Below are 15,076 nucleotides of genomic sequence, written 5' to 3'. Positions count from 1 at the left end.
AATCGAAAAATCTCTCGAATTTTTGTTGATTACGGGGACCAACTAAACATTGTCAATTTTTTGTCTCTATTAGTGATGGAAAATTTAATTTCTCTTGTTAATTTCCTCGTTTGTTACGCGCCATCGTCTTCGTCACTGTAAATAAAACCATCAATTGTCAAAAACTTGCCAACCCTGTCTAATTATGATATTTTTGAGTGCTTAAAGGTGCTTATTTTTTGTTGAAAAATTTGACCACGCACCCTGCTATCTATTAAATTAATAGATAATTTAAAATTTTAATTAATTTCTATACTTAAAATATTAATATTTCAAATAATAAAATTAATATACGTAAATGAGCTGTATAACATCATCTTAACCTGATCGACGAATTTTCGAGTTGCACGTAATATCTGTTCTAATACTTAAGATAAAGCTGCAAAATCAACTATTTTAAAAAGTATAAGGGGAAAAAAAGAGCACTACAAATGTGAGAAAAATCTATTTACATCCTTAGAAAAAGTTTTTGCATTTTACTAAGAACACATACTGTTACGTTACATATTAATGAAAAAATATTTGCACAATGAAATATAACAAACCTGTTCACAAGGACCCCTACAGAGAACAACATCGCACTGCACGTGCACTCTGTTACTATCTGGGAATTTGAATGTATGAGAGAGCTCAGAAGTTGCAGAATGGCTTGTTTCATTGTAATGGAATGGAGACAAGAAATTTGTAAGAGGGCAACTAAAATAAAAATATTCATGTCAATTAATTGTGATTTACCTTTTTTAATTACAAATTAAAGGTGTGTGGAAATATTGCATGGCCCATATTTATCAGGGCTGATAGTATTCCGCAGATATATCTCGAAATTCCAGGTTTTTCGTATTATCCTTTCGGATCTAAAAATTAGAAGCAGGGCATATGATTTTTCTGGGAATATCGCGGAATTCCACGTTTCTCAAGATCATTGGTTCTCGAACTTTTGCTAATCAAAAACTTATAATCCGACGAAATTTTCACTCAATTCCTCGATCTAAAATTTAAATTTTGAAGGTTTCGCTAATTCCCGCAACGAGACGTGAATCTTATGTCAATGGGCAGAAATCTGCCAATTGATTTTTTGAGTTTGGCGGATTTTCACCATTTTGAATATTTGAAACTGCGCCGGAATCCGTTAATATCGCGATTCTTAATCACGCGGTTTGAATATCTAACATTTATTTTCTTATCTACCCAATTTAAAAGTTACACGTTGCGATTTGTATTCACGTGGTTTAAAAAAAGTACACCACTATTAGTATTCACGCGATTTTAAACATCCAATATCACGCATATTTTAAAAATAAAAATTATAGGCGATTTAGTGCGGTTTTCCACTTCTTAATGTAATTTGTATCGCCTAAATTGGGTATAATATGAAAAAAGCACAACTACTTCCACTTACTAGGAATAACATTTACCTTTTAGTTTAATTAATAAACTGAGTTTTAAATATGCTTATTAAATTCATAAACTTCGGTAAAACAACAATATAAATTATTTCCAAAGGAACTACTAGACTAATACAATTCCAACCTGGCGAGTAGCGACTTATAACAAGACACTTCGTTTGATGGTTTTACTTGTTGCTAGAAATCAGGTTCACAGAAAATGCTGTTTACTAGTTAAATTTAGTAGGAATAACACGATCTGTGACGTAGGCTATAGTATACCCAATTATCATGAACAAAAATTAAACTATTATTTCATCAGGATCCATAGATTTTGTTCTGTTTATTTGCGCTTTTAACTTACTTCAGATATTTTATCAGCAGGATGAAAAACAATGCTTACATTTAATTTTTTATAATTGGGTATAATATAAAAAAAACACAACTACTTCCACTTAGTAGGAATAACATTTACCATGACGCAATGCTAAATTCTATGCCACTATCCACATAAATCAATTATTAATCAAAAATCGAATATCAATTACTTTTCTTTATAATGCAATAAAATCTGGCGAGCAGCTATTTAAACGATCAAACACTTCGTTTGTTTATTTGTGGCTTGCAGTTAGGCTCGCAGAAAATGCCGTTCATGGGTTAAATTTAGTAGGAATAACACAACCTGTGACATAGGCTATAGTATACCCAATTCACTAAATTTTATACAATGTTAAATCATTTTTTATATATTATGAAATTTATTTGAATTTTATATTTAGCTGTGGAGCCGAATATTAGTTCGGAATACTATACAACGTGATTGCTTACTAGCATTATGGTACTCAATGGATAAACTGCTTGGTAAGGACATTTTGTGCAAATTTACTCATATAGTGGAACAGTTAATTGATTAAATAACTAAGTTTATACATATACGACACAATCTGGTTGCGTACCAGTATAAATTTCCCTTGTTTTTCATTAGGGAAATTTTTGTACAAATCTGTCCATGTAATGGAACAGTTTAAAAATCGAGTAACGATCTATAAATCACTTATGCAGCGCCGCACTTACAGAATTAATCAACTGAGTTTACACTGTTGCGTTTCGACCTTTTTGTTTATTTGCATAGAATCCTCTTGATATTCAAATACGATTGCTTGATTCTGTAATGAGCACCTTGAATCTTGAAACACAGAATGAAGCGAAAGACACAGTGAGGTAGAAAAACGACCTGCGCGCGAAGTCAAGCACTTTAAGGTAGAACAGTTAAACGAGAACTTCTCGTTCAAGTCCTCGTCGAGGACCGATACCGCGCATCCTCAGTCCTTAGTCAGGCTGATGAAAGCGGTCACACACTGACCGCAGCCAGCGATGCTTAACTTCGGTGTTCTTATGGGAACCGTGTCTATCAGTTCACTGCTGGACGGATATTCACTGCTGGACGGCTTTTTGCGGCCATGATAGGAATATCACGTTTTTTGGACCTAGGTCAGATGACTTGGACAGTATCTTAGTTAACCATCTCTCCAAACTTCCACACCGCAATCAATGAGGTGAATTTCGCCGAAGCAGATTTAACGTGCACTCTGTTGCTCATAGTTGCCAGGAGCGAACTCATGACACCCAGCTGTTTGAGTGACGCCTTTACCGACTTCACCCTCTGGCATTTTAAATTGAAATTAAAAGAAAATAAATTTGAAAGAAACTGGTGTTAAAATAGTCATTTACAAAATTCTCATAGGTCATTGATAAAAAACTGCATTTATACAAGGTTTTCTTTTAAAATAATAATTAAAAATGCTTACCCATTGGAGTCAATTAGTTGCACTTCTGTATTATTAGGAGCGAAGCTAAGACATGACCTCACTTTTAATTTGTGAATATCTGAAAAACAAGAGAATATTTTATTCAGTATTGCATTGTCGGAGCATTTTATCTTTCATTTTTACGAAATACAAATTAATATCTGAGATCTGAGATACTTACCATCAGGTTTTGTCATAGCTGCTCTAAGTTCATACTTTTGACTGTATATAAGCTCTTGAACTTTTTTATCATTTTGATAAAAGTTTAAAGTTACTCGAGAGGTTTCATTTCTAAAAAATAATAAAATAATTGTACTTTAATTATTATTTTTTATCAAAGTTAAACGAGAGGTTTCATTTTTTTATAATAATTATACTGTTCTTATTTCTTATTAAAAATGCACGAGAGGTTTCATTTCGGCAAAATAATAAAATAATTGTACTTTTATTATTTTTTTTATCAAAGTTAAACGAGAGGTTTCATTTCTTTATAATAATTATATACTGTTATTATTTTCTTATTAAAATTGCAGGAGAGTTTTCATTTCTGTAAAATAATTAGACTTTTATTATTTTTTATTTAAGTTACACGAGACGTTTCATTTCTGCAAAATAATTTTTTTATTTATTTAATAAATTTACCCAATAATGTGTGCTACTTTAGTATTATATGATAGGACTATTGAAGAGGGGAGCAGATGAAGGTTCTTAGGGACACTTTAGTAAATTTGTTTAAATTAGCTTAAAGCTTATGTTTTGACAAGAAATTGTGCTTTGTCTTTATTTCTTGTAAGTTTGCATTTGTCAAAATCTCTAAAATCCAAACTCTTCTCTGACATCATAACTTTTGCACTCTTTGGATTTTGGCTTGCTATCAAACGAAAATAATTTTAATTTTACCTGTCGATTATTTGCTATCAAATGAACATGGAACTTTCTTTTACTCCAAAACATTCGAAGATTACCTTTTAGTATCTTTCCCTCCTAAATCTCAATTTTTTTTCTTCAAAAATATCATTTTGATCTCTTAAGAAAAAAAAGTTTATTTGAGTTGTTCAATTGCAAAATTTTGTCAGCGCTAGTCAGATTTTTATTTCTTTTCATTTTATTTTAAGGGAAAATAACTTCAGTGACTGAAGTTATTTCAACTTTCTCTAAAAGAACACATAACAGAATATAATTTGTGTAACTGTAACATGTTTGTATTAAGAAAATCTGCTACAGAAATTATTTTCATGTCTTCAATTGTACTGTCGAGTTCCAAAACTTCATAAACGCCACCATTTTTTTTCTTCTTCTTTCTTTTCTTTTTTTAAAAAGTTAAAGTATCTTTAATAATTTATTTCCACTCTAGCTTTTATTTAAAAATTGAAAAAAAGTCTAAAGCGTGGAAGCATTTCATTTTCTCTGCAGATTCCTTTTGCCATTTGACGCGAATTTCGCTCAAAAAATGGTTTAATTGTTCTTTATTGATCTCAACTCATTGGCCAAAAAGAATCGCGTTTTTAGTTCAAAACTTCCCCTTTTTAACTTGACGTACTAATAACCGGCGTTTCTTTCGGCTATTTCACCCTCTCTACACGCAGCACAAATGTCACGAGCAACTTGTAGAACCTTAATTAAAGGCAAAAAGATGTTAAATATGTTTATTTTTTTCTTAACTTGACATTCCATTTTAATGATCTGAAAATTAACGTAAATTAATTCGAACAAGGAGGAAAAAAATGTCCTCTTACGAATGATCTCAAACATTATGCATTATGTTCCGGCCAAAGTGCGAAATAATTGAAACGATCTGTGAATATTCTACTTTGGCGGCCTTCTATAATTATATAAATAATTCTTATCAATCTTCTAAATTAAAAATATAAGAAATAGACAAGATTTTAAATTGTCTATTAAATAATCATATTAATTTAATAATCATTATTAAATTGTCTATTTAATTGTTTTATTAAAAAGTTAATTTGCTAACATTGCCCCTTTTGCTTTCTTTTTTAATTTAAAAATATAAATCTTCTAATTTAAAAATATAAAAAATAGACAAGTTTTTAAATTAAAATTTAAAAATTTTTAATTTTTTACTTTGTCTCAAATGAAATTAAGAAAAGATCGGACATTGGCCGGAACATCGTGGCCCCTTCGCGATCTGGCCGACCAATTCCCGAAATCAAGAAAATTTCGCACTTTGGCCAGCCAATTTACTTCTTGGCCAATCTGGCCGGCCAGATCGCGAATTGGCCGACTTCGGGCTTTGGCCGTAACATATATATATCTATAACAGAGTTTATAGCAGAAATTATTTTAGTTTAGAGTAAAAATAAATTGTGGATGGAAATTGCAAAGTTTCGCAGCTTGAAACCTCATCTATTTGAACGCATGTAACACTAATAAAATTGAGAATGGATTTTTAGAAATCTTACCTGGCATTTCTAAAACCGGCCTTTCCACATGTTAAGAAAAAGTATTTATCTTCTGACAATTCTAATGTGGGGTGAACTCTCACAGCTAGTGCTACTGTAACATCGCCAGAATTAGGCTGAAAATAAAGAAACAATTTTATTGTTGAGTGTATTAAAAAAGTAAATTGATGAAATAACTTAAAATGAAATGAAAAGTGGTATTTTAAAAGATTCAAATGTTATCAATATAATGAATATATTAGAATTGCTAATAAAAAAATTAAAAAAAAAACGAAATGAAATTCGTGAAATATAAAAACTATTTTTTTTAAATTAAATTACAACATTATGTTTAGTTACAAATTAAACTTTTTTACGTAAAAAAGTTAAAGATTTTGATTATATTAATATATTCTTCTGATGGTATAGTTTAAAAATTATAGTGATCACTACACTCGGGAAGGTTAAAAATTTACCTAGTCCAGAAATTATAATGAGGTTAAAAATTATTTATACAGATTAATACAAACATAAGTATCAGTGTTTAGCAGATAGTTATTGTGTAATCAGACAAATTTCTTCCTATATTTGATCCAGGAGCTCCTTTGTTTTCTGGATTGGGTTCAAAATTACAAGACTATGGAGTTGAACATAAAAGTCGTGAACTCAAAAATTGAGACAGCTGTTCAATGACGGATATAAAATAAAATATAGACAATAAAAAAAGATTTGAAATTTTCGTCAAAATTGCTTTTTGCTTTGAATGACTTTTGCTTTCAGCTATTCATCCATTTTAAAACTCAGTCAATTTTGTTCAGCCAGGTATAGTACATGGAATTAAAATCAAAGTTTTACTTCGAGTTTTAAACTTTTTCTTATTTTTTTCTTGACATAAATCTACGGAAAACACCCTTACTGCTTTCGTCAAAACTTTAAAAGCAGTTTAAAAAAAATAAAAAAGTGTGCATACTGGCGTAATTGCTGTTTGGAACACGTAATGCTTGTTAATTGTAGAAATAGAACAGGCGAAACAGCCTAGTCATAATTACGTAATGAAAATGTCATCATCATATGCAAATATCCATGAAATGTCTTTTACGAGAACAGAATGTTAAGCACTCTGTTTGAGGAAGAGAATACAAATCATTCGATTAATTAGCTTCACGTTTGGTTAAGAAGCAGGCTGTCTATTGCGGGTGGTCAATTTAGAGTTGTTTCTTTCAGAGTATTGATGAATATAACAATATTTACTTAATTATATCTCTTGGGACCCAATCGAGAATATATTACACAACATTTGGTTTAATTTAATCAGTTAAAATAATAGTTTATGATATTTGTTTATGTTTGTATGATTTTACAAAGCGTCTGTGTAAAAAGTTAATTGGATTTATCTGCGTTGATCGAAATTTTTAATTACGATTAATAAAGATCGGTAAGAAAATTAATTTAATAATTCGGGCAGTTTTATGCCACATAAATATATAAATCCAATGGATTCTGTTTCATGACCAAAATGCACTATAAAAATATTCTACAATATGCTAAAATTTATAACGTATGATTTGAGGTAATAATTAAAAAATAATCAGAAAAATTAATAGAATTTCATTTATTTAGTCGCATTTATGAGTTTATTTCCTTCTAAAATACATGTTTTTAAGTTGAAAGATCGGGTCTGAAGAGATTATGAACATTTTATAGGAGAAATTTGAGTAAAGCAAAGAAATTTGAAGGCAAGTTTACTCTTTGAACCTGGAATAAAGTTAAATTCCAAGCGATGTATAATGCGCAAAGTAAAAAACGGACCACCCTGAATAAATTTAGATCGGATCTTCACTTTCTAGGACTCAAACCTAATGATTCAAAAGGGTGACCTCAAATATTCTAATTAATTAGTGCAAACTATATATTAAGTTACGAAAACAGGCACAAAAACGCACTTTCTCTGAATAAGCATACCTTTTTTTCGATGAAGTCGAATTTCTGACCCCCAAAATATAGGGGGGGGGGCGCACTCTAGAAAATATGATCCCATAGTTAGGTCAGGACAGAGGTCCAAAGTCTGCGCTCCTTTATGCTAATTTTATTGCTTCGTATTTCGCCATATCCCGAGAACTTTTAGGAGGAATTGTAAATTTTTTTGCACACAGTTATAAAATTCGTTGATCCAAAGATAGTTCCATACAAAATTTTGTATCTGATTTTGTGACTTAAAATATCGTCTGCACTAATTAATTAGCATTTTTGAGGTCATCCCCTTAAACATTCAAGATTGAGTCCTAGAGCGTGAAAATCCGATTGTAAGATCAAAAGTTATTCAGGGTTGTCTGTTTTTTTTTATATATTTTGCCCACTGTACGCTATCGTAAAAGTTTGGAATTCTGCATTATCCACATTTTATAGAATACTGAGACGCAGCCTGCAAAATATGAAACGATAAAACATTTTTCACATTCTATAAAATGCCAAACCAAAGCATGGGCGTCAAGGGAGTTCAATATTTGAAAGGTACTAAGTTATAATACACTTTTTTTAAAGCTCTTATTTTTTCTTAATTTATATAATGTATAAAACAATTGAGCAATTGGTATCCAGCGACTGATTCTCGTTCATGTTTAAGTGGTTCACGTTTTGCGAGTATTTATTGTTTTTGTTATTACATTGTTCTGGTATTGTTCAATGGTTCAGTTTTTGCTTTATATGCTCCAATCTCATGCATCTTCGATGCATGGGGACCAATGATGTAAAGTCAAGTGCTTTTGCAATAAAAAAAAATCAATTAAAATTTTTGAATTTGTTTTTAAAAAAATGCTAAGGAGAATTTTTGAGATTTTTAATCTTTGAAGGGTGCAAATACTACGCCCTCCACCTTTCACACCAGCAACGCTAATGAAGCAGGAGAAAAAAAAATACACCAGACATTCTTTTAAATGTATAGGTAATATTCTACAGAATGAGAGATTTAAAACTTTGTCTGTAACACTGATAATCTACTTCCTTAATCGCAGTCTTTCGCAATTCTTTATGTCATTAATATTTCTGAGATGAGAACGTTTTTTAAAAAGTAGCTTTATAATGATTTCTTTTTCGCTTCGCCTAAACAGCATGTCATCCAACAGAATGTCAAGGTAAAGTATAAAATTATTCTAAAATTTTATACTTTAAACAAAAACTGCAGAAATTATGTTTAATATGCAGATTACTGGTGTTTTACACATTGCCGTTAACATCTAGCTAAAGAACACGGGTTATACGCTATCCTAATATACTGTTGCCATTTTCTTTTGTTAGTTGGACAACCTTTCTGATATTATCATTTGCATCCATATCATTATAACACAAAATGAACTATCTGGCATTTCTGGATTGCCTTACTTTATTTTGATTATATTTTAAAATTTACAAACTTGACTGACTTCAGGAAATGGAACATTTTTGGCATGAAGAATGATATTAAATTTGTTTATCTAGTGCTATTAATGTTTGTGGCGTACCTTTGCACTATATACAGGGTGTTTATAAATTCCCGAACCCATTTTGATGTTTAATAACTCATAAAATAATGAAGATATAAGCAAACTTATGGCATTTATTGATGGAATAACTCATATATTTTCCTTTTCAGGTTTGAATATCTTTACTTTTGTAAATATCGTCTGCGTGTGTGGTTAATTTCAGATAATTTCACTTTCCAGTCTAAATATCTGTACTTTTCTAAATATCGTCTGCTTATTAATTGCATTTTTCTCTCTCTTGTTTTTGGCAACTATTGCAATGTTATGTTGACTTTTGATGTGTTTGTTCGATGTAGTACTTCTCTATGTGATGTTTTATTCAAGCGGATATTAAGGAGAATGCATACACCACAAGAGAAAGCACATATTTTATGGTGGTTCATAGAAACGAAATCGATAGTGCAAGCACAGAGAAATTGCAGAAGAATTTACCAAAAAGATCCTCCAAAGCAGCATCTTGCGGTGGGAAAAGAATTTTCTAGAAACTGGAAGTATCGCAGATAAGAAACGTTCCGGACGTCCCTGCACAAGTGATTTTGACGTTGAGCGTGTCAGACACGACCAAGTCATTGGGCCTTTCTTTTTTACAGAAAAGACGGTCTCATCAGTCGTATACTTAGGCCTGTTGGAAAACTTCGTATTTCCACAACTAGAAGAGATTCAGCCACATGTCTTTTGCAACAAGATGGTGCACCACCTCATTGGAGTATCATCGTTCGTAGTTCTTTGAATGACCATTTTCCAGGAAGATGGATTGGGCGAGGAGGTCCAATTTCTTGGCCACCCAGATCACCTGATATAACGCCGCTGGACTTTTTTCTTTGGGGATTTATAAAGGACAATGTTTACAGGAGGATCGTGTCGAACATTGATGACCTAAAAGCCAGAATTACAACAGCAATAGCCTCTGTGGATGCCGACATGCTTGCCGCCATGTGGCGTGAAATTGACTATCGACTTGATATTCTCCGTGCGACGATTGGGGCACACGTGGAAGTTCATTGACAAGGGTCATGAAGCCTTTTGAGTCTATCTAACCATTTATGTTATTAATTTTAATCTATCTTTATTATTTTATGAGTTATTAAACATCAAAATGGGTCCGGGACTTCATAAACACCCTGTATATATTTCTCATTTGCTAGTTTTGCTATCCTGGTAAGCTTTCGTTTCAGAACAAGTTAACGAGAAAGATGCCTTTTGCTTGAGGGTATGCCACTTACATAGTAAGTTAAAGGACAAATTCAATATAATTAGGTACAACTAATATCTCCGATTTCATAAATCGGACTATGTTTTAATGCACACTACAGTTCTGAAATCAAAATTTGCCTGCATTCCGATTCTACAGATCTCAAACAAAATCTTCTATGCATTTCAATACTACAATGCCTAAAGGAAAATTTGACGGTATTTCACATACACGGTTCCTAAGCGAAAATTTGCCTGCATTTCAAATATTACTGTTCTGAAACAGAAATTCTCTTGCATTTCATAAGTACGGTTCCGAAACTGAAATTTGTCTACGTTTCAATATTACAGTTCCAAAACGAAAATATGCCTGCATTTCAGTACTACAGTTTCGAAACGAAAATGTGCCCGCATTTCAATACCGAAACGAAAATTCACCCATTTGAATACTACAATTCCAAAAAGAAATTTGCCCACATTTCTATAATAGAGTTCCAAAACAAAAATTTGCCTTCATTTCAATACTGCAGTTCCAAAATGAAAATTTGCCTGCATTTCAAAACTACAGTATGTTGATATAATTACGATTAATGTACGAAACTAGATTATTGTTCAAGATAGCAGATTAATGTATAAAAATGTATAACTGGGTGACAAGAGGGCGAAATTGCCTTGAAAAATGATTAAAATAGTCCCCAAACCATTAAAACTGAGCATTCATTCTTAAATTTCAAAAACTGGAGATGGGGAGAGGATCTCATTTTCCTCTATTGTTGATTGGGTCTTGACTCATTGTCAAATACGGGAGGAAAAAAATTGCAAAACGGAAGTACAAAACTAGATAATTGTTCAAGATAGCAGATTAATGTACAAAAATGTATAACTGGGTGCCAATTAAGAGGGGGGAAATTGCTTTGAGAAATTATTAAAATAGTCCCCAAACCATTAAAACTGAGCATTCATTCTTAAATTTCAAAAACTGGAGATGAGGAGAGGACTTCATTTTCTTCTATTGTTGATTGGGTCTTGAATCATTGTCAAACACGGGAGGCAAAAAATTGCAAAACGGAAGCGATTTGAGCTGAGTTTGAAACCAAATGGTTTATTTGAGGAGGCAAAGTCTATTTATATCATTTACTATCCTAAATAGTTACATCATAGTTCGAAACAAGCCATAAATATCAATCATTAGTAATGCTCAAGTACCCTTGACGACTGCATCAGGCATTTATTTTCCCGTTACAACTATTAGTATAAGTCAAAGTACTCTTAATTCTTCGAAGTTAGTGAAAGTTTGTGTAATGTCTCAATTTGTTCTTCATCAATCAAAGAACACAAAATTTGTCTTTAACGGTGCGGAACTAAGCGATCAGTTAGAAAACTTCATAACTATTCTGTCGTGTATAGAACTAACGAAACACGCTTATTAATGTAGAAATGTAAAACTTCATATTTTCTACAAGGAATATGTAAAAATTACCTTTTGAATTTTAAACAATATTTTCTTTTGAGTAATTTTTAGTTCGAAAAAATGCCTTCATTTATGTTATTTTATTTAAAATGGCACCATTTTCACATAAATGTGACTTTGGTTAATTAAATGATGATAATTCAAATTATTAAGGATTAAGATTTTTGAATGTTAAACAATTTTTACTTGTGAGTAATTTATAATTCAAAATATGTCTTCATTTATGTTATTTTTATTTAAGGATGGCACATTTTTTATGCAAATGAATGTTTTTTGGTAATATAGTCCAAATGATAATCCAAATTTTCTAAATATTAGGAGAAATTTTTTCAGAAATACCGCGTGGTTTTCATGACGGCAATAAAATTTTTTGTGTATTATACTGTTGAATATAACTGAATATATTAGTTCAGCAATAATATAACAGTACATATTTTTAAACAATGCAACAAAACAGCTTGAGGTAAAAGTGTCACTTTTAGAAGAAAAAAAAAACTCTTTCCTTAAATTATTTTAATTAATAATTTTAAGATTATTTCAGATTTATTTTAACATTAGCTTCATGAAATTGACGTGTACTAATGTTCTTTAATGGCAGGATTCTTCTTTCAATATTTATCACGACATTAACAAAATGCTACAGAATAGACAAAAAAATTTAACAAAACAAAAAAGTTTTTCTAGAAGTAGAAGTTTTGGACCACATTGGACGAAAATATCGTTCAAAATTTTTGCAAACTTGGTATGCTGATAAGTTGAACCATATTACTATGCAGATTAATCCTACTTAAACTTGAACGGGAACAGTTCACCTTATTCTGGGGGAGTCAAATTTGCACTATAATGATTTTCAATGTAGCGATATTATGGTTCAACTTTGAAACAACGTTTCTGCGAGTGAAAAAGCTTAGTTTGGTTAAAACATGGTCTTCTCATGAAAATCGGTTCAGCGTTGAACAATTGTATCACCATGCTTTAAACTTATGAACAAATAAAAATTATGAAGAGTACTCTTATTATTCTCTGTGTTAACCTATATTACGGTCCAATGTTGAACCGATTTTTCAGACAGCGCATTGAAAAATTGATTCGAACATAGTTGGGTCAAAACACAGACATCTTCTCATAAAAATCAGTTCAACGTAGAACAATAATATCCCTACTTGGAACCATAATACGGGGAGAATTTGATGAAACCTTACTGTGTTGAATTACATGTTTTTTTTTCCAAGTAGAATAGTATCACGAAATCAAGTTGAGACAATAGGATGATATGGTTCAACTGCGCCATAATAGGTTGCATTAAGTTTGATCTATTATGGTTCATCCATGCTCCAAACTTTTTTGTAAAGTAAAATTATGAAGTGTACTCTGTTATTAATCTCTGTGTTAATCTATATTATGGCTCAACGTTCAATCGAATTTTTCTGACAGTGCATCGAAACATTGACTAGAACATAGTTGGGTTAAAACACAGAAGTTTCTTCATAAAAATCGGTTCAGAGTTGAACAGTTGTATCGGCACCTGAAACCATAATACGGAGCAAATTTGGTGGAACCTTAATATTGCGTTAAATTCCAGGTTTCCTTTCAAGTTGAATCATAACATGATGAAATCAAGTTGAGAGAATACGATATGTTTAACTTAGCACCATATTAAGGTTGCAGTAAATTTGATCGATTATGGTTCACCATGCTCCAAACTTTTAACGGAGTAAAATTATAAAGTTAACGCTTTTATTAACCTCTATGTTAACCGATATTTGGTTCAACATTGAACCGATTTTTCTGGCAGTCGATTTTTCTAAAAAATTGATTGCAACATAGTTGGGTTAAAACATAGAAGTCTTCTCATAAACAATAGTTTAGCTTTCAATAATAGTATCGGTACCTGGAACCATAATGGGGTGCAAAATTGCCGAAGCATTAATATGAATGTGTTGAAGAATTCCAATGACTCATTTTAAGTTGAATTATAATATCATGAAATCAATTTGGGGAAATACGATGATGTGGTTAAACTTAGTATCATATTGAGGTTGTATTAAATTTGATCGATTATGGTCCATGAACTATTTAAATGAGTATAAAATTATGAAATTTAAGTGAATGTAGATAAAAATGCACTTACCTTTCTGACTTGTACCCCACAGTACCTTGGATCATCTTTTTCTACAAAAAGATCAAGAGTAAGTGTTGTTGTTCGGCCACCTCTACCCAGGGCAACGCATGGCCCTGATCGGTAATCCCTAGGATGGACTAATCCCCTAAATGGTTGTTGTGTCGTTACTTCAATTATCATTTGGCCTCGCTCGCACCTATGTGTTACTGTAATCGAAAAAAGAAAAAGAAAATGTAGTTACGTAAAGTATGCACACCTTGTAACAATTGTAAGTTTTTTACGTAAAATTTTCCCCAAGAGCTATAATCGAAAGTATAACGTAGATTTTTTATGTATATTGAAATTGTACTTAAAAATTTCACCACAGGTTTATCGGATTTACGTAGAATATTTCGTAAAGGCCACCCTTAATATATACTTTCTAATCTTTTTCATAAATGAAGTCAAAAAGTCTGCATATTAGAGTCAACAAATTAATATTGAAACAAGGAAGGAACAAAATTGCTGTAATGCAAATTAGCATAAGTAAAAAATAGATTACATATTGAAATTGCGCTTTACTTCACCACAAGTTTATCAGGTTTATTTAGGATGTTTCGTAATAACCGCCATTAATATATATTTTTGAATCTTTTTCAGAAATGAAGTCAAAAATCTGCACATTAAGGTTTACAAATTAATATTTAAGCGAAGAAGGAAAGAACTGTTACTCTAACCCATGATCTGTCTACCACTGAGGATATTTTACGTCAGCACTGTGGTCAGTGGAAGTCGGCTGCTGAATTAGTATCAACCAGCCATAGCTGGGATTCGAAACCGCATCATCTCATTGGAAGGCGAACGCTCTATCTCTGAACAACCACGGCTTAGGAGGCTATTATTATTTTATAACAGTCGTTGAACAGCCGACCCAATTTAGCGTTAAAGGCTACTAATGTTCAACTCCGTAGCCTTGTAATTTTGAACCTAATCCAGAAGAGAAGGGAACTCCTGGATCAAGTACTGGGTGAAATTTGCCTTCGTGGAGGATTTATTGATGGAACTAACCCGCATTTGCGTTACATGGAGAGAAAAACCTTTCACGGTTAGCCTGATGTCAAGGGGACTCTAACCCATGATCCGTCTTCCACTATGGATATT

The 15,076-nt window shown here is 31.7% G+C and overlaps 1 protein-coding gene across 3 annotated transcripts in view; it reads right to left on the bottom strand.

Annotated features, from left to right (window-relative positions):
* Window positions 1-15,076, bottom strand: part of LOC107437618 (uncharacterized) — a 162,605-nt gene that overhangs the window by 7,966 nt on the left and 139,563 nt on the right. For all 3 annotated transcript variants that reach the window (XR_015429340.1, XM_087152124.1, XM_087152123.1), the window contains exons 3-7: window positions 13,946-14,142; window positions 5,656-5,771; window positions 3,414-3,523; window positions 3,233-3,311; window positions 585-735 (exon numbers count right to left, since the gene is read on the bottom strand). Coding sequence is in view for 2 of the 3 variants with exons in the window: in XM_087152123.1 (XP_087008249.1) it covers window positions 585-735; window positions 3,233-3,311; window positions 3,414-3,523; window positions 5,656-5,771; window positions 13,946-14,142 (653 nt within the window). In the remaining variant the exon portion in view is untranslated. The remainder of the gene's footprint in view (window positions 1-584; window positions 736-3,232; window positions 3,312-3,413; window positions 3,524-5,655; window positions 5,772-13,945; window positions 14,143-15,076) is intronic.

The sequence above is a fragment of the Parasteatoda tepidariorum genome, chromosome 9, assembly GCF_982258835.1.
Source record: "Parasteatoda tepidariorum strain Cologne lab strain chromosome 9, Ptep-v5.0, whole genome shotgun sequence".
Classification (NCBI taxonomy): Eukaryota; Metazoa; Arthropoda; class Arachnida; order Araneae; family Theridiidae; genus Parasteatoda; species Parasteatoda tepidariorum.
The sequence above is the reverse complement of the archived record's forward strand: the minus strand, read 5'-3'. Positions and strand labels throughout refer to the sequence as shown.